This window comes from Podarcis tiliguerta, assembly GCF_965153285.1.
Source record: "Podarcis tiliguerta genome assembly, chromosome: 2".
In the NCBI taxonomy this organism is placed as follows: domain Eukaryota; kingdom Metazoa; phylum Chordata; class Lepidosauria; order Squamata; family Lacertidae; genus Podarcis; species Podarcis tiliguerta.
Window position 1 is genome coordinate 116216146 of NC_139535.1, and position 18165 is coordinate 116234310.

The window sequence follows — 18165 nt, forward strand, 5'->3', positions numbered from 1 at the left end:
TCTCCGCCGCAAGCTGCTGACAATCACAATGATGGAAGCAATGAATATGGCCACGGCCTTTGAGAAGGATAACACCCACGAGGCGGCCCACTGCCCACGTACCGAAAGGAGAACTCACCGCATCCAGCGAGACCGGTCGTCTTCCATAGATTCCCACAATGAGGATGTCCACCTAGCTTCGGACCAATCCGACCAACACCACTGCTCCCAAGCTACGAGCGCATCATCGAACCAACGGTCATCTGACGCACCTCAAGGAACCTGCGCCAGCTGTGGAGAACACCACGAGCATCAGACATGCAGGTTTCGTGACGCCACATGTTGCCGCTGTGGGAAGACTGGGCACATTGGTCAAGTCTGCCGCTACAAGACCTCTGGAGCACGACCCAAGCAATGTGTCCACAAGGCCTACATAGAGGAGGAGTTACAGTCCACCTCTCCAGCCAGGGTACTTCAACTTCCGTCCCCGGTGTCCAATAAGCTTAGGGTACAACTCAAGATAGAGGGAACCCCGCGGACTATGGAGTTGGATACTGGCTCATCCTACTCCATAATATCTGCTAAGACTCTGAAAGAGCTTTGCCCTAACGGTGGCCCTCCTCTCCGCCCGGCCCCCATAGTGCTGTGGGACTTCCAGAGAAAAAGAATCCAGCTAAAGGGGATGGGCACCTTCAAGGTATAGTTTAAGAAATACACAAAGAATTTGAACCTCATCATAACTGAAGACCCATTCACTAGCCTTCTAGGCCTAGCATGGTTCAGGCCGTTAGGCTTAGGTATTTCAGGGCTTAATCAGGGGCAGATTTCGACTCGATCTACCAGGAGCATCCATCAGTCTTCGACGGAACCCTGGGCCTGTACAACAGACCCCCGATTTCCCTACGGCTCAACCCCATGCTACAACCTATTCGGGTCAAGGGCCGTAGAGTCCCGTTTGCTCTTAAACCCAAGATTGATGAGGAGCTTGATCGCTTAGTCGCCCAAGGGGTCCTAGAGCCGGTAGCTTCGGGAACCTGGGAAACCCCAATCGTCACACCGGTTAAACTGGACAGCTCAGTCCGTATCTGTGGTGATTACAAATGCACCCTGAACCAGGCCTTGCAGGACCATGCGTAGCCGGTTCCGGTGGTGAGCCACGTGTTAGGCAACCCTGGCTGGAGCCAAGATCTTTGGGAAGCTGGATTTAGTGCAAGCTTATCAACAGCTAACCGTTGACAAGGCCACCGCAGACGCCCAGACAAACGTGACTCATAGGGCTGCCTTCAGGGTCAAACGCCTACAGTTTGGAGTTAGCGTGGACGCAACCCCAGAGTTGGTCACCACTGGACCTAATGGTCAGGGGTCTCTTTACCTTTACTTTACCAGGGTTATTTCTTGGCGTTCCGGATTGACACGGACGGCCTCCATCCAGCAGAGGACAAAGTGTGCGCCATTTGCGACGCCCCAGACCATAAAGAAAGTCATGAAACTTTTTGACTCTCTTAACTATTGCCAAACCCTCCTTGTCGATCTGGGAGTAGTTGTGCTCCACCGACATGAGAGTTTGGGAGAAGTAAGCCACTGGGACTTCCCTCCTGTCCGGAAGCTGGTGGCCCAGTACTGTGCCCACTCCATAAGAGGAAGCGTCACAAGCCAGTACCACCGGAAGCTTTTCATCGAAGTGTGCCAACACTGAGTTGGACACAAGCAAGTCTTTGACCCCTCGGATCAGAGCCAGGCACCTCCGAACATGGAACTTCAAGCGGATCCAGAAGACAGAGAAATGGGTACTTCAGAGATTCTGCGCTCAGGCCAGGGTGGGAACCAGATGGGTTGCCGGTGACTGAGTTACCCCAGCAGGGCGCCCTCAGGCCAGAATCCTCAGTGGCTCCATCGGCAGTGACCCCTTCGGAGCTGGCCTGACTGCCCCACTCACAGTGGGTACCGGAGGAACCTCCTGGGTCACCCATTTGGCACAGGAACTGCGACGATCCCAGCGGGAAAGGAAAAGGCCGGCACACCTTGATGACTATGTTTGTTCCTTTTGTTAGGAAGTTGGGGGGAGGAGTGTTATGTATTGGGTTTAACACATTTTATGTTAAAAGGCACATTCTAACCAATCGTAGATGCCTTGGTAGATGAACATTCTAATGGCAAGTAAGCGCATGCTCTGTCAACCGCCAACTGTCAACGGTCAGTTCATGCTTGGCATTATTATCGTGTTGTCCAGTCAGTTTGGATCTTGTGTTCCTATGAGTGAGCTGTTGCCACTGAAAAATGTCACTGACAAATGTTGAATAAACTTAGTTGAGGAACTTATACTGCCTTGGGCTTTTGACATTTTCCAAACATTTAACACAATGCAATTTCTGTTGGAACGTTGGCCCTGGAGACTCAGGGGTCTACAGACTGCTTTTTTCTTTTCTTTTCTTAACTCATGAGGGCCATCTCTCTTTACAGCCACTCTGTATTATTCTCATCACATGTATTAAAGATTTGAGGTAAGGCACTTATGTAGAACAAGAGGGTCTGGGTAGGATTTTTAGACCCTGCTATGCGCTTTATCTCTTTCAGAGGAGGAAGCGGAACGGAGCCCAATCTGACATCGTCAGGGTGGGCAGTCTTCCCCCACCTTTTCTTGGATTAGCAACTAATGGGATTTAGCTGCTCATCCAATATCCCCCTTCAATACAGGAGCGGAGGGGGCTAAATGCCACTCCGGATTAAAAAATACACCCCTTCCTCCATAGAAAAGTGCAGCTCAGTTAAGCTGTTTCTAATTAAAGCCAGCCCCTACATGTCCATCACCCCTCCCTGAGCAAGCCACTGCGACCCCAGCCAAAAAGGAGGAGCTTGCAAATTTCATATGTTTCATCAGCCAGCGTGGAGAGACTATTCAGGGGGTCAGAGATGGAAGACACACTTCTTTTTCAGGCAACAGGTAGAAACACCCCCGCTCTCCTGCTCTATGCTCACAGGCAGTTAAAAATGAACTAACCACCATTTGCGAAACGAAGAAGCCAATTTAGACCAAGTTAGAGCCTTGGGTCCATCTATCCAGTTTTGTCTACAATGACTGGCAGGGCATCTCCAGGACTTCAGACAGAGATGTCTCCCAACCCAACTGGAGACGAGGGGGATGGAATCCGGGACTTTGCATGCAAAGCAGATGCTCAAATCATGGAGCCAAGGCTGTTCCTCACACCGTCAACCCCCCGATCTGTCCTGAAAAGAGGGAACAGGTGTATAGTAGCCATTCCAAAGGGCAAACACCTTTTACTTGTGCGTTTTTCGCTTCTCCTTAATTAAATAAAATTTTAATTTTTTTAGCATTCTTCAATCACAGAAAAAGATGTCCACTGTATCTCCTACATGATAGAATCATAAAACTATCCAACCCCCTGCAACTAGGTCATACAGGGCAGATGGCCATCCAAACTCTGCTTAAAAACCTCTGATGGAGTTTGTCACCTCTGGTGGGAGTCTGCTCCCCTGTAAAACAGCTCTTTCTAAAAGAAAGTTCTTCCTGGTGTTTAGCCATTATTTGTTTCCTACCCTCCAGAGCAGGAGAAAACAAGCTTGCTCCATCCACCACGTAACAGCCTTTAAGGTAGTTGAAGATGGCTATCGTATCTCCTCTCAGTTCCCTCTTTACCAGGCTAAACATACCCTGCTCTCTCCACCATTCCTCACAAGGCATGGTTTCTATCTTGGTTGCCCTCCTCTGCACACCTTCCAGCTTGTCAATGTCCTTCTGAAATTGTGGTGCCCAGTGTGGTGTCTGACCAAGGCAAAATACAGCAGGACATGAATCACTGCTCTGGCATGCCTCTGAGAGGAGCTATAGCTCAGTGGCAGAGGATGTATTTCTGGTTCAATCCCACCTAGCATCTCTGGGTAGGAATGGGAAAGACCCCTCCCTGCTTGAAAGTAGGCGCAGCAGCTTCTTCTTCCTAAAATATCTAGGGGTGGGGAGGGGAGATGACATCCACAATAAACCATCCTTGCTCCTCTGTTATTGACAGGCAGGGTAAGGTAAAGGTAAAGGTACCCCTGCCCGTACGGGCCAGTCTTGACAGACTCTAGGGTTGTGCGCCCATCTCACTCAAGAGGCTGGGGGCCAGCGCTGTCCAGAGACACTTCCGGGTCACGTGGCCAGCGTGACATCGCTGCTCTGGTGAGCCAGAGCCGCACACGGAAACGCCGTTTACCTTCCCGCTAGTAAGCGGTCCCTATTTATCTACCTGCCCCTGGGGGTGCTTTTGAACTGCTAGGTTGGCAGGCGCTAGGACTGAGCAACGGGAGCGCACCCCGCTGCGGGGATTCGAACCGCCGACCTTTCGATTGGCAAGCCCTAGGCGCTGAGGCTTTTACCCACAGCGCCACCCGTGTCCCTGACAGGCAGGGTACAAATGTATTAAATAGCTAGTTGTTGGCATCCGTCTGCTTCAAGAAACAATTGACTGCGTCTCTGGGAGTGAAGCCAAACCACTGAATTAGCAGCACCATAGTGACCTCTCTGGGGTGTAAATCCGGCCAGTGTGTATGGAGGTCCTGGGCTGCCCAGACAACAAGACCCCTCTCTCGGACTCACTGATGTGGTCCAAAAGAAAGCAGAGCAACATGGCTGGCACCAGCTTGGCTGCAAGAGCTGCTGGAAGGAGGCGTACAAGGAACCATCCCAGTGTTTTGGGGACTCCACTCTGGATTTGTGTAGGGTTTACTCTTTTGTCTTTTCTTCACTTGAAAATATCACACAAGGCAGAGGAGGTTTAGGATAAGAGTTTTCCTTCTCCTAGATGGGCTACCTTCCCAGGCTGATGAGCCCCATCTGCCCCTAGCTTCCCTTTACAGCACATGCAGAAACCGCCTTCTTGACCACTGGACCCACTTTTGGTCTCATCCGCTCCATCCACTGCAGCCTGTCTTCACACGCAGGGTATGTTCCTAACTCACAGAGGGTTTGAGACCCAACAGCTACCTCTCACCTGGTTTAGCTGGACGGTCAAAGTCATTCCCAGGGTTAGGCCACTGTCGCACGCCAAAAGCTCCTAAATGTACCTAATCCTCTTTGCACTTTGTGCGTGTGAAAACAGTCATCAAGAAAGGCAAGCTCATATTGAGAAAGCTGCAGAACATATAAATCACATGCCCCAAGCCCACAAACACCAGACTAGAGCCAGCAGCTACATAAAACAAGTTTAATATCCAATGGGAGTGCACAGAGGTCGTGGTGCATCCAACTGTTCAGAGAGGGGGCGAGAAAATCACATATAGGGAGCCATGGCCCAGAGAATGAACAAATCAGAAGGGGGTGGGGGAGAGGAGGAAACCACTTTACACCAAGCAAAGGGGGCTGAAGCTGGGTAGGGAGAAGAGAAAAAGAGGAATAAATACATATTTGCCAGGATGGGGGAAGGGAACACACAGTACCAACACTGTCCAGAGGCAGGGGGTGACCAGAGAGTTGCATGCAGTGACCTGGGTTTAACCCTAATACAATCATTATCCCCTAAAATTAAAAAGGGGGAAAAAATACAACTCTTCCAACTTCCCCCATCATGGAAAAGGAATCTTGCAACAGAAGGGGCGTTTCGGAGGAAGGATGGAATGTTCTGTCCAACTGGGAGACATCCATGGAGTAAGCAGCAACATCACTAAAGAGCCAACCTTTTGAAGCTGCCAAGGGCCGGGGCAGGGGGCACCCTTGCACATGCTCCCCTTGGCTGGAAAGAGCAGCAGGCCAAACCAGGAAAAAATGTGCAGTTAGCATCTGCATGGGCAGCTTTATGGTAGCATTGGTCCCAAATTTACTGCCTGCACCAATCACCATCAAGCCCTGGTCTGTTTTCCGGGAAGGGAGCAAAACAGTAAGGAACTGATGGGGCTCAGGAGAGGTGCATTATCAAGGGCTCCAGTGCCATTTGGTCTAAGAAGTTGGAGTGCAAATGATTCAAGTCCATCAGCAGCATTAAAAAAAAAAACTAACCGTCCTGGGCCACTCATGAGGATGCTGTTAACAGGGCGACGGATTCAGGGAAGGAAGAGCAAGGAGGGCGTTCAGTATTGCTGCAATCTCAATTGTTGCCAGCAGGGGTCACTGCCCAACAAAAAAAATATATACAGGGACAGAAAGAATACAATTGGGGTGTGGGGGACAGAATGAAGTAGTAACACTGCTCTCCGTCCAGAACATTGCCCCAATCTGGGAAGAGAAGGAAAAGGGAGAAAGGGGCCTTTGATCACCTGCAGACCCATTTCCTAGAATGCCTCCTCCTTGCACTAATCGGTCTCTGTTCCCTCCCCCCCCCCCGCACATATTGCAGATATATATATATATACACACACACACACACACACATCCTTTTTAAGTCCCCGGCTTCACCACCTAGGTCCCTTCGCTGCAACCCAAAGCGCAGCACACAAAAGCAAGAAAGCAGCAGCTGCCACTGAGTATTGGTCACCTCCGGTCAAAAAAAAAAAAGAGAGAGAGAGAACCAAGCTTCACAGACCACCAAGAAAATACAAAACTGACCAACAAAATAGAAAGGGAAACGAAAGAGAGAGAAAAAGAAAGGCCACAGAATCGGCACCCGAACCCCCCACTTGCCCCAACCCTCCCACCACACCCATATATTTTATTATCTCTATATATATATTTATCACACACACACACGCGCACACACAGAGACCGTGCAAAAAATCCTGGCAGAGCCAGAATATGAGAAAAAGAGAGAGAGAGAAACCAAAAGTTAACCCCAACCCCCCCTACCCACCCCAACCCCCACAGCAACCGGTGCCGGCAAGGAAAAGCAAACCCAATAGGGGAAAGGAAGTTGGGGAAGGGGAGAGGGGGGTTGGGGAAAGGGGGGAATCAACCCATAATGGAACCAAGAAGTGAGGGGGCTTAGCCCCACCACCACCCCTGCACTCATTTCTTGTTCTTCAGCTGGTTGGCCAGCCAGTCCAAGCCCTCGTAGAGACCGTCTCCGCTGGTGGCACAAGTGGCCTGGATGTACCAGTTGCGATGGCGCAGCGAATGCAGGCCCAGCTTGTCCGTGATTTCTGCCGCGTTCATGGCGTTGGGGAGGTCCTGGGTGGAGAAGAGGAGGCAGAAAAAGACCAGAGAGTTCAACTACCCAAGAAGAAAGGCAGGGAGAGGAGAAAGAGGAAGCCAGCCTCAAAGAGGCGTCCTCAAAAATCCATTGAGGACCCAATGTGGGTTTGAGTCAGTGGCAACTGACCCAGTGGCGTTGAGGTGGCGGGAGCATTTCCAGATATTACAGCCCTGGTAAGAAGTGGCCATTTTTGTTAGAGGCACCATCTAGCTGCCCCTTCCTTCCTTCCTTCTTCAAGCCTCCTAAGATCGCTGCTAGCTCTTCCCACAGTAGCCAGACTCCATACAGGAAATCGTTAAAATGCCTGCCTGGCGATGAAGCCCTCTCCACCCACCCATTTTTCAGATTTCACCAAGTGTTGCCCTCGGGTTCTGCCTGCTCTGCACTAACAAGGATGTACGTAAGTTAGTAAACTGGCTACCAAGGTAGTCAAAATTGAAACAGATGCCACCCCTGCCTGCTCCTGTAAAAAACCTCTGCTGGCATCTGCCAACGGCCTCCTCCACATGAGGCAGGTTGGTGACCAGAGGGAATATCTTATTAGTTGTGGTTCCCCACCTCTGGAACTCTTACCCCACAGAGGCTTGCCTAGTTATCTTTTACGTCCCATTTTACTCTCCCAGACTTTTGAAAAGTGTTATAAGGACATTTACAAGCAAGTTTGATGTTTTTTAATGTTCCTTTAAATCGTATCAATATTATTCTCTTGTTTACTTGGAAAACCCACCTGAAAACTAAGATGGAAGGGTGGCATATAATTGTTTTTAAGTACTGTTTTGCACAGTTCATTCTGCTATTCACAGGGAGGAACAAGTGGAGTTGCTTCACAGAGGAACTGATGCATCAGTCAAAAGGAACTCTTACTGAACAACTCCTTTGGACTCTTTGATGTAACCAGGCCGGGCCCACACACTTCCTAGTCCATTATTGCAACCCAAAGGGTTAGAAATTCGCTTTGGACACACAAAAATCCAGGAGCTGGGGTTCTCAGGAAACAGAATTCAAAACCCATACCACTATCTTACGTGCACTCCCACGGAATCACAGTGCACACGCAGCCTTGAATTATCCACGCACTTATTTTTGCAGCCACAAAAGCACATGATTTGTTTTGCTTAGTCCTGCACCCAACAATAGCCCCTCATCTGCACAAAATGCACATGGGCAAAAGCAGCAACTGCGCTTTCCTTCTGAACAGCTATTGTGAGGTGCTGCATGGAATCCTACACCCAAAGTTTCTTACTATGGAAGAGGCTCAACAGCATGGCAGTATACACCTTTCCACACCCCACAGTTTGTAGGTTTCAGTCCTGCTCCACACCATGTATGATGAAGGTGTCCATTTGTCCCAATGGCCCACGGGAAAATCTTAGCCACCTAAAGAGAAGCCAGCATGTTCCACAGAGTCCTTCTTGAGATTATACTGGTTCATGGCTGGGTTTTCAGCCAAAGGCTCCAAATTTCACTAGAGAAGGGATGGGGAACCGGTGTCCCTCCAACTGTTTTTGAGACTCTGAACTCCCATTAGCCCCAGCCAGCCTGAGAGAACAACACCCAGGAATAATAGGAGTTAGTAGCCCAAAAACATCTGCAGTTACATGTTTTGCACCTCTGTCCCAAAGGTGGAATGGGCAGACTTCAGGGATGTCAAATCTCCATCATTTTTTAAACTAGAGCTTGAAGATCTACTACCATGAGTCAGGTACAAGAGACGCGCAGTTATAATTAAAGAACAGAGTGCCTCTGAGCACATTCAGAGCCTAGGAATTTGCTTTCAACACAAGAGATGAAACGAGTCCACAGTTCTTTCATACAGAAACTCTTGCCAATCTCATGCAAAGGTATTTACTTGTAAATCTTGCTTCTGCCTGCCTCTGCCCTACAGCACGGGTCAGCAGCACTTTGTTACTGCACTCCCAAAGCAGTCAAATGCAGTCTGCCAGCAGGCCAATATGTTACCGTGCATTCCTCATCAAATCGCAGTGCCAGAGGCATGTTTGCTTTCCAGAGGCAGGCAGGCACAGAGACCTCGGTCAGATCAGCCCATCAAAGTGGCTTAACTGACTCCCCACCAATCTCCGATGCTCTGGAGCACCCCACTTTTCACTCTGGACCAACCTGTTTGTTAGCAAAGACAAGGAGAACAGCATCTCGCAGTTCATCCTCTGCCAGCATCCGCATCAGCTCCTCACGTGCCTCGTTCACCCGCTCCCGATCATTGCTGTCCACCACAAAGATCAGACCTGAAAGCAAGAAAGGCTGAGAATGAAGGGACACAAGGTATATGAGAGAGACAGACAGACACAGACATCTTGCAAGCAAAGTATGAGGATGTGGAGTGGAAATGGGATTAAAGAACGTGAGACCAGCGGGTATAGGGAGGTATACAAATTTAATAAATAATAATAATAATAAAGAACATGATGTGAAGAACTCTGGAGACTGCAAAGGGCAGGCCAGCTGCTCAAAAGATTTAACCATCTGGAAAGGCAGAAGTGAGGATGCAAGCCAGTCCTCAACCCCATTTTTTTCAAGAGAAGATGGGAGAAAAAGGTTACCCAATGGAAACTCACAGCCCTTCCTCTCAAGGAGAAGTGAAGTCTCTTAGAAAAATCTCAGGCTTCGAGTGGCCTTCGCAACCACACAGCCTTATCAGCAACTCTGCGAGGCCTTTTCTCTATGGTTTTTTTTTGGTGTTTTTTACTCCCTGCGCTGCCCTACCAACACACACACACAAAGAAATGGAGGGATGGGCTTGTTTTCAAACTTGAAAGATAAAATTCATGTCCTGAATGAGCACTCCAAGTTTTAAACAGATCTCTCAATTGTCCCGGGGCATTGTCTGACTAAAAACAAGAAGCACACGTTAAACCAAGGCCAATTAACCCCACCACCCCTTCAGGAAGGCCTCCCATGCGAGATGCTGAAGCTCAGGGAAAAAGAGGCTGCCTGACAGCTACAGAATCTTGATTGTCTGGTCCCAGAGTCATCCTACAATGCCAGCACTGCAGGGCTGAAGTTCATCCGGTGTCATGCTGTCCAGCTCCACCCCAGGCCACATTCACACTGTACATTCAAAGCACTATGTTAGAACTCTGAAAAGCCATGACATCCCCCAAGGAATTCTGGGAGCTGCAAGTTGTTAAGGATGCTGAGAGTTCTTAGGAGAACCTAAAAAGTACTAGAGCCCCATGTGAAATGTGTCTACTGTTAACCCGAAGGTTGGTGGTTTGGGTCCACTCAGAGACTGCTTGGGGCAGGATTCCTGCATTGCAGGGGGCTGAACTAGATGACCCTCAGGGTCCCTTCCAACTCTACAATTCTATGATCTCTGGAAACTGTAGCTTTAGGACGGGAATAGGGATCTCCTAACAACTCTCAGGCACCCTCAACAAACCACAGCTCCCATAATTCAATAGAGCTCAAAATAAACAATTGCAAGTGGCAAGGGACCCCAATCTCAACTAAAGCATGCAGGACAGATGGCCACCCAGCCTCTGCTGAAAAACCTCCAAGGAAGGACATCCCACTCCCTCCCAAGGGAAGTTCTCAGCCACACAGTCCTGCTGACCCTTTGCTTGCAAGTCACTTTTGTTTCTCTTTGGAATCGTGAGATCCACACCTCAGTGAGAGAGGCACCTGCTCCTGTTTAAACATGCTGGGATAAGAGCAACAAAGCACTCTGGCCAAGTTACCTCAAGTCAACAAATCAGGGGTTTAATTGAGTCCATGGGTTGCTGTGCCCAAGACATCCCAAGAGTGAAAACAAGCCCAGAGCCATGCCAACCTGGAAGGTGATGGGGAGAGAGGAGCCGGGTAAATCCCATACCTTGGGTGTTTTGGAAGTAGTGCCGCCACAAGGGCCGTATCTTGTCCTGGCCACCAACATCCCACACGGTGAAGCTGATGTTCTTGTACTCCACCGTCTCCACGTTGAACCCTGAAGAAGAGCAGCAGGTTAAGAACCACGTTTAGTACGACAGGGGACTCAGCCCTCCCTCTGAGCTAGAGACAACCAAGCATTCCACATTTAAAGACAAAACACCAAGTATTAGCATGGTTTTGCATAGGCCCCAGAATTGGCAGGAAAGCCTGTCTTGCTTCCAGTTCTAGTTCAGACTTCAGTTGGCAGGTTCTTTGGTTGACAACAGAAAGGCAACAAGTGTGGCCATTAGAGGTTGCCATAAACTGAGGCTATATGCTGCTGCATGGTTCAACTAATTTTTGGTTCTCATTTTATGCATTGGTAATGCCAGAGAGGGATATTCTAAATGTTTTAACTTGTACTTCGGGAACTGCCCCGAAATCTACGGATGGAGGGCGGTGTACGAATTTAGTAATAATAAAACCACTTTATGGGGCAAGATTTGTTCTCAGCAAATAATTTGGCAAAATTAAATCAAAAAGGGATCTTACTTTGCTCTTCAAGCTTCATCAGTAAGATGCGTTCACCAGTGAGCATGTTACCATGAAGAAGATTAAGCACTTGTTGACCAAATTGACTTGTTTCCATGTAGAACCTTAGCTACAGTCCAACAGTGGGTTCAAGAAACCACAAGGTTGTATCCAGTGAAGTCACTACACACACAGAACTTCTGCTTGTGTCACAGAACATGTCCTCCCACTCCTCTGTGTGCCCCCCACATAATCCCAAAATCTGTCCTGGGGTCCGTATGTCCTTCCAAAAAGCTCCTCTGGAGCAGAGTGGGGGGCAGGTATCGGCGGGGTAAACACAGGGGAGAAGAGGAAGGGGAAGTTCTTTAGTGCGAACAAGAGCCATTCTGCTCATGTTGAATTACCTTGTTGAATTTAACCCATGGGCTCCAATGTGACTAACTCTTTAAAATATTCTGAATAATGAGTCACCCTTTCCAACATAGCTGGATAAAAATCAGATGGTGCAATCCAGGGAGCGCTAGGGCTCCACAATCTGTTTCCTTCCACAGCACAGGCACCGCTGATGAATGGAGGTTGCGCAGCAACAGCGCATAACCAATTGCACTCGTAATGGCCTCACAGAGGGGCCCCCACCTCAATTTCCCTTGTTTCTGAGCCGTTAACAACTATGCTATAAATGTTTCCAAACTTCCCTTTCAAATCCATAAAACCAGCCATGGGTTTTTTTGTTTTTGTTTTGGTTAAAGGTTGAGGAAAGACCAAACCAGCCAGTCCTGTTGTGATCCCGAGATTACAGTAACACATCAGAGGCATAATTCATAGCTGAAATGGAATTTCTACATTTGAGGAGGAAGGTACCTCTGGAAACCAGCCGCTGAGGGAAGGTTGCTCTCCTCCTCATGCCCTGGCCAGACATTACGCTGGCCAGTCACTGGTGGACCAGAGAGACCCTTGGTCTATCTGGGCTCTTCTTAAGTTCCCGTGGTTTAAATGGGCTTCGAGATAAATGTGCTTTTGAGAAGTGCAGAAGCAACAGCCATCTCTGCTTAAAGCCTGCCAGCCCACTCAATACTACCCCAGGAATTGAGTGAGCTGGCAAGGTTCTTGCTCCTGGTCAACTGCTAGGTAGACCCTGCCCCAGTAAGGTGCCTTTCCAAAGCTGGAGATGGAAGCTTGGAACAGCTATAATAAGTCAAATTTGGGCAAATTGCTGGCATGGCAGGCAGGGTTCCGTGTGCCATGTGCATGTTTACGAGTTCTCCTCTGGATCTAGCGGCTCCTAGTTCTGTGAGTCACCCTAATTAAGCCTGCTGTGTGCTCCGTCAGGGAGGGAACGGACTAGTACAAATGACAGAGAAATTGCTTTAACTTAGCAGACACCCCTCAGCACACTCACACACCGCTTTCGTGGAACTGGGACTCAATCCCAGGGGCAGTAAGGAAGACGGGATGCAATGGGTCCCATGGGGGAGCATGGTGCTTGCTGATACTGCTGTCCTGAAGTTACATCCTATGGCCTGGCTGCAATTCAACCCTTGGAAAAGGAAGGGGGCGGGAAGCAGTTCCCCATACTGTACTGGTAGTAGGCAAGAGACTGTACCGATAGTAGGGATGGTGGTGACGATCTCTCCCAGCTTGAGCTTGTAGAGGATGGTGGTCTTCCCAGCAGCATCCAGACCCACCATGAGGATGCGCATTTCCTTCTTGCCAATCAGGCTCTTGAGCAGGTTTCCAAATATGTTCCCCATGGCGGCAGGTTCAACAGTGCAGGACTTGGCTTCTTCTGTCCAGTCGGTGTCAAAGGACAAGTCCTGTGACAATGGAGAAAGGCTATTAGTTGGAGGAATGGCAGCTCACAGTAACAACAACCAGAACAATGCTCTTGAGACTTGCCCATCATGGATTTCCAGTCTCCCCAAAACTGGAGCCTGTCAGATGTTGTTAGACTCCCAACTCCTACCATCATCGCTAGCCAGCATGGCCAATGGTCAGGGTTGATGGGAGCTGGAGGGCACCAAGCTGCAGAAGACTGGACTAGCAAGTCCTACAAGAAGAGATAAGCCTGAAGCAATATGATGAGTTTTGCACCCTCCTTTAAGGCTGGGCTCACACACGCAGGCATAGAACACCTGGCCACACATTCAGCAGCCAATTGTTAGAGTATATAAATTTGGAGGGCTACAATTTCATTACCCCCTGCAAGAAACACAGACCCCACAGGAAGTGTGGAGAAGATAGTGAAGTTCTTCCTGTGGTATTGAATCTGCCTGTAGGTTATTCACAAACGCAGGGTAATTTGATGCGTGGATCTAAGACTCCATTGGAAACCTCTTTCGAATGGAATCTTCTTTCAAGCAGGAGGAAGGTTTTGCTGAACTGAAAGCCACACCTTCTGCAACTTAAGCCAGCCCTACAAATGAATATCACAAAAGTTAATAACTGACTACAACACAGCCCACCCACAAAATTTTGTTTTTCATTTGTGACACTGCAACTGCCTGAAAGGATATTATGCCAATTCTTTTTCTCTTCATCAAGACCCGGCTGGTCTTCTGGAGGCAATGCTTGCTTACCAGGAGGCAAATGGCTCTTCAAAAGCCCCCCCTTTGATGGTAATGCAAAATTATTCCCGCCTGAAGATCCTTCATGCAGGCTAAAGAAAGACCCACTCTGGTCACAACCAGACCATACATTCAAAGCACACAGTTTCCCAAAAAGAATCCTGGGAACCAAAGTTTACCAAAGCCCCTCACAAAGCTGCAATTCCTAGCACCCTTAACAAACAGCAGTTCCCAGGATTTTTTTTTGCCGGGGGGGGTCATGTGCTTTAAATGTGCATTGAGTGTGCTTTAAATGTATAGGGCGGATGTGACCATAATCTTCTCTTACCTTTTCAATGAGCACCATCCATTTCTACCCCTGAAGAAGCTCACAATTTATAACCAATTCGACGAATCCCATAAACATACAAACAGCAATGTATAATGGGGTTCCCCCATGTCTTAAAAGAAAAGCATCATTTAATAAAATTTGTCACACAATAAATGGGTACTATAACAGGCAAACCGGGCAGTTTCGAAGTCGCAATTGTCATCTATCCCTAAGCAACCCCAACAAACCAAGGGCTCCCTTTTATTTGTAAACAGGGGGTGGTGTTTAAAACCAGAAGCTTAAACACAAGGCCATACAAAATTCAAAACCAACTGATTTTGAGCCTCGTGAAGTTTTCCAGTTGAAAAAATCAAGAAAGCAGAAATGCTACACATCCTCAACCCCCTATATTGTTGAACACGCATGTTATGAACAATTATTTCCTCTACGCAGAAGAATCACATTATCCGAACACCACCTGAACTTCTAGAAAATTCAGATAAGCATGAGCACCCCCAGATGCTGATCAGATTATTCCTGATCATATCTAGTGCCCCTACAGTTGTGTTACTTTCCTCCAGAAATTTCTCAGTTTTCCCCCCAATGAAGATCAGACCCCTACAGTTTAGAAAGGAGACAGCTTGAGCAAGGTGACTCAATGCAACTGGTCCAGCCCCAGTTGCCAAACTAGAAACTAAAGACAACTGTGGCCATAGGTAACAAGACAAATAAGGCTTTATGACTCTGTATGAAAAGGCTTTTGCTTTATGAACCTTTAAGGAATGCAGCCTACTTGAGAGAACAGCATTTGAGTATGAAATTTGTTTCCCAAGCCCTACCATGATTCTTACAAGTAGTGGAAGAGGGCCAAGTGCGGAAGTAAGGCAGGCTCTATATCATCAGGCAAAGTCTGAGGAGGGGGATAAAAACTATCAAGTGTCCCTAAATAACATGGGATGGGATCAAGGCACTCACACCTCTTTTCTTCACAAAGTACATGAGGTTAAGTTGCTATCGTGTAACAAAACGGATGAGTAGAAGCAAGCCTATCTATGCCAGAATGCTGCTAGTTTAAGACTAGGGACTACAACTCCCAGCATGCCCTTAGTAGGTGGAGGTATGCAGTTCAGCAAGATGGGAAGTGCTTCAACATCAGATGATGTGGCTATGTTTGGGGAAGAATGCAATGCCTTCTAACCTGGGTAAATGGCTTATTGCTGCTGCCGCTGAAGCCCAGAAATCACCTAAATTCCAGCGTCCCTCTAAGGAAAGCTACATTTGGTGAGTGAAGGATCCCAAGCAGGCCTCATGTTAGATGGGGAACAGTATCCTGATTGAGAGCTAGCGTTGGGGGCAGGGTGGGATCAGCATACCAGTGTCAGCAGAGACCTATAAGGGATCCTTTCTCCTGCGTCACAATAATGAAAGGCAAAACAGAGGGAGGGGGTAAAGAGAGCACACGTGCCAGGCACGGCCCGTCACATAAACCGAGCCACATATGGCAGCATTCATCATTGCTAGACAGCTCAGTCGGAAGCCACATCCACGGAGTCAACAAACTGACCCCCACAATTTGCCTTGCTATTGCCCTTGCCATGAGACTGGATGATCTGTTTCAGGCTTTGACCAAACACAGCCTCGGCCCAACCGACTGCGATCTGCTTCTTTTCCAAAATAAATAAATAAAAAAAATCCAGGTGTCTTGTCCCTTGATTTAACCAGGAAGCTTTGTGCGTGGGAAGGCGCTGACACATCCCAGAATCCCGCTTCTGCCGGGTGCTACTGGCGCCCCCTTCAGCCGAGAAACAGGAACTGCATCTCCCACAGCAGCTTCTCAAGGCCCAGGTGGCCTCGCAGGCCCGACTAGAAGGATGCCCCGGGCCAGGTGTCACTTGCGGGGCGAGCCCACGAAAGCGCTCGGCCTCGCTCCGTGGCAAGCCCCCATTCCGAAGCCTTCCTCTCCAGCGCTCAGGAGAGAAGGCACGACGCCTGTCCTCGCCGCCGCCGCCACCCACTCGAGTGCCAGCCACCCACCCACGCGCGCGCTGCCTGGCAAGCGCACGCACGCAGCAGCCCGCGGCTCCCCCCGGCACCCCCAGCCCTGCACTGCCACCGGGCCTCGCCCGCCGCCCCCACCCGCCGCAGCGCAAGGAGCCAGCCAGACACCCCCACAGCGCAACGCGCGCGCTCCCGCGGCGCCTCTCGGGCTGCATGCTACCCGGCACCCCCCCCTCAAACCCTTTAAATATTGCAACACCCCCTCAGAAAAACACCACCCCCACCCCCCGCGCCATCTAACTTTGCCGTCCCCGGCGCCCCCCCCAACCGGGCAAAAGCGGGGGGGTGGGGGGGAAGAAGCCCCTTCCAAGCGCCTCCCGGAGACCCCCCCTCTTTCCCGGCCAACGCGCGCCCCCACCGCAAGAGCCTCTTCCCGCTGCCGCAATGGCCCCTCGCGCCCCCAGCCGGCCTCCGCGGGAGCCCCGCCGGCCTGCTTCTGTGGCTCGCCCGCGGCTGCAGTGAGGGCTCCGCCGCCCGCTTCCCGCCGGCCCGCGGCTCCCCTCCTCCCGGCCCGCGAACGGGGCCCGGGCGCCCACCTGCTCCTGCTCCTGCGCGCGCCTCCGCCTCCTGCTGCCCAGCTGACTCTGCACTCCCAGCCCCGCTTGCCAGCCGGAAGCAGCGAGCAGGCAGGCCCGTGGACACGACGCTCTCGCGAGAACGCGCGCATCTCCCCCCCTCACTCCCAAACCTGGGGGCGGCGAGTCTCGCGAGATGCCCCGCGCCACCGTCTCCATGGTAGCAGCTGCGGCGGTGTCTGTGGGCAGGGCGGGGGAAGCGGCTCCTGGGCTGCCTCGGGCGGCGGAGTTGGAAGGGACTCCGAGGGTCATGTAGTCCAGCCCCCTGCAATGCAGGAATCTTTCGTCCAACGTGGGGCTCGAACCCAGAACCCTGAGATTCAGAGTCTCGTGCTGTACTGACTGAGCTATCAGCACTCACCCCTTCCTGAGAGAGCCAGCACCTTTTGTAGGTCTCTCCTTCTTCTCAACTGGGGTGCAAGATGATTTGCCGGAGGATCATGGCTGCATTTTGGAATGCACGGGTTTTCATGTCCCAGATTATGAAGCACAGTCAGGGCCAGCCTGCAGCAGGAAACGGGATGAAGGAATGGGGCTTAGAGAAACACAGAGACAGTCTATACAACTGTGCAGATACCATTTAAATATAAATACACATGATCCACAATTTTTAGTGTATCGATCTGAGATTATAACTTTTTAATACTTCAGTTTGGTAATGAAGGACCAACTCTGGTTTGAAATACACTGGGTTTAAAGGTAAAGGGACCCCTGATCGTTCGGTCCAGTCACAGATGACTCTGGGGTTGCAGTGCTCATCTCGCTTTATTGGCCGAGGGAGCTGCCGTACAGCTTCCAGGTCATGTGGCCAGGATGACTAAGCCGCTTCTGACGAACGTTTACCTTCCTGCCGGAGCAGTACCTATTTATCCACTTGCACTTTGACGTGCTTTTGAACTGCTAGGTAGTCAGGAGCAGGGACCGAGTAACGGGAGCTCACCACATCACAGGGATTCAAGCCGCAGACCTTCTGATCAACAAGTCCTCGGCTCTGTGGTTTAACCCACAGCGTCACCCGCGTCCCTCACACTGGGTTTAGCAGTCATTAAATAAGAGTGGGGAGAGGTTCCTCTTGTGGATCAGGAACTGGTGAAGTGGTGGGAAGCAGAGAGTAGGAAATAAATGGACAGTTCACCAAATGGAGAGCTGTAGAAAGCAGAGTCCCT

General features: G+C 50.0%; 1 protein-coding gene across 1 annotated transcript; it reads right to left on the reverse strand.

Moving 5' to 3' along the window:
* Window positions 1–5166: 5166 nt before the first annotated feature.
* On the reverse strand, window positions 5167–17088 carry ARF3 (ARF GTPase 3). Its single transcript, XM_083428111.1, has 5 exons — window positions 16961–17088; window positions 13096–13306; window positions 10927–11037; window positions 9216–9340; window positions 5167–7072 (listed from the first exon to the last, which is right to left on the reverse strand). Exons 2-5 carry the CDS (start codon window positions 13241–13243, stop codon window positions 6911–6913), a joined length of 546 nt encoding a protein of 181 aa, XP_083284237.1. The 5' UTR covers window positions 13244–13306; window positions 16961–17088; the 3' UTR covers window positions 5167–6910.
* Window positions 17089–18165: the final 1077 nt, after the last annotated feature.

Excerpts from the sequence above, each read along its gene's own strand:
- ARF3 (XM_083428111.1), bottom strand. The coding sequence starts at position 13,243 with ATGGGGAACATATTTGGAAACCTGCTCAAGAGCCTGATTGGCAAGAAG. Across the intron at positions 11,038-13,095 it reads CACCACCATCCCTACTATCG|GGTTCAACGTGGAGACGGTG; the intron begins GTACAGTCTCTT and ends GCTCTTCTTCAG. Across the intron at positions 7,073-9,215 it reads TTGTCTTTGCTAACAAACAG|GACCTCCCCAACGCCATGAA; the intron begins GTTGGTCCAGAG and ends TTCTCCACCCAG.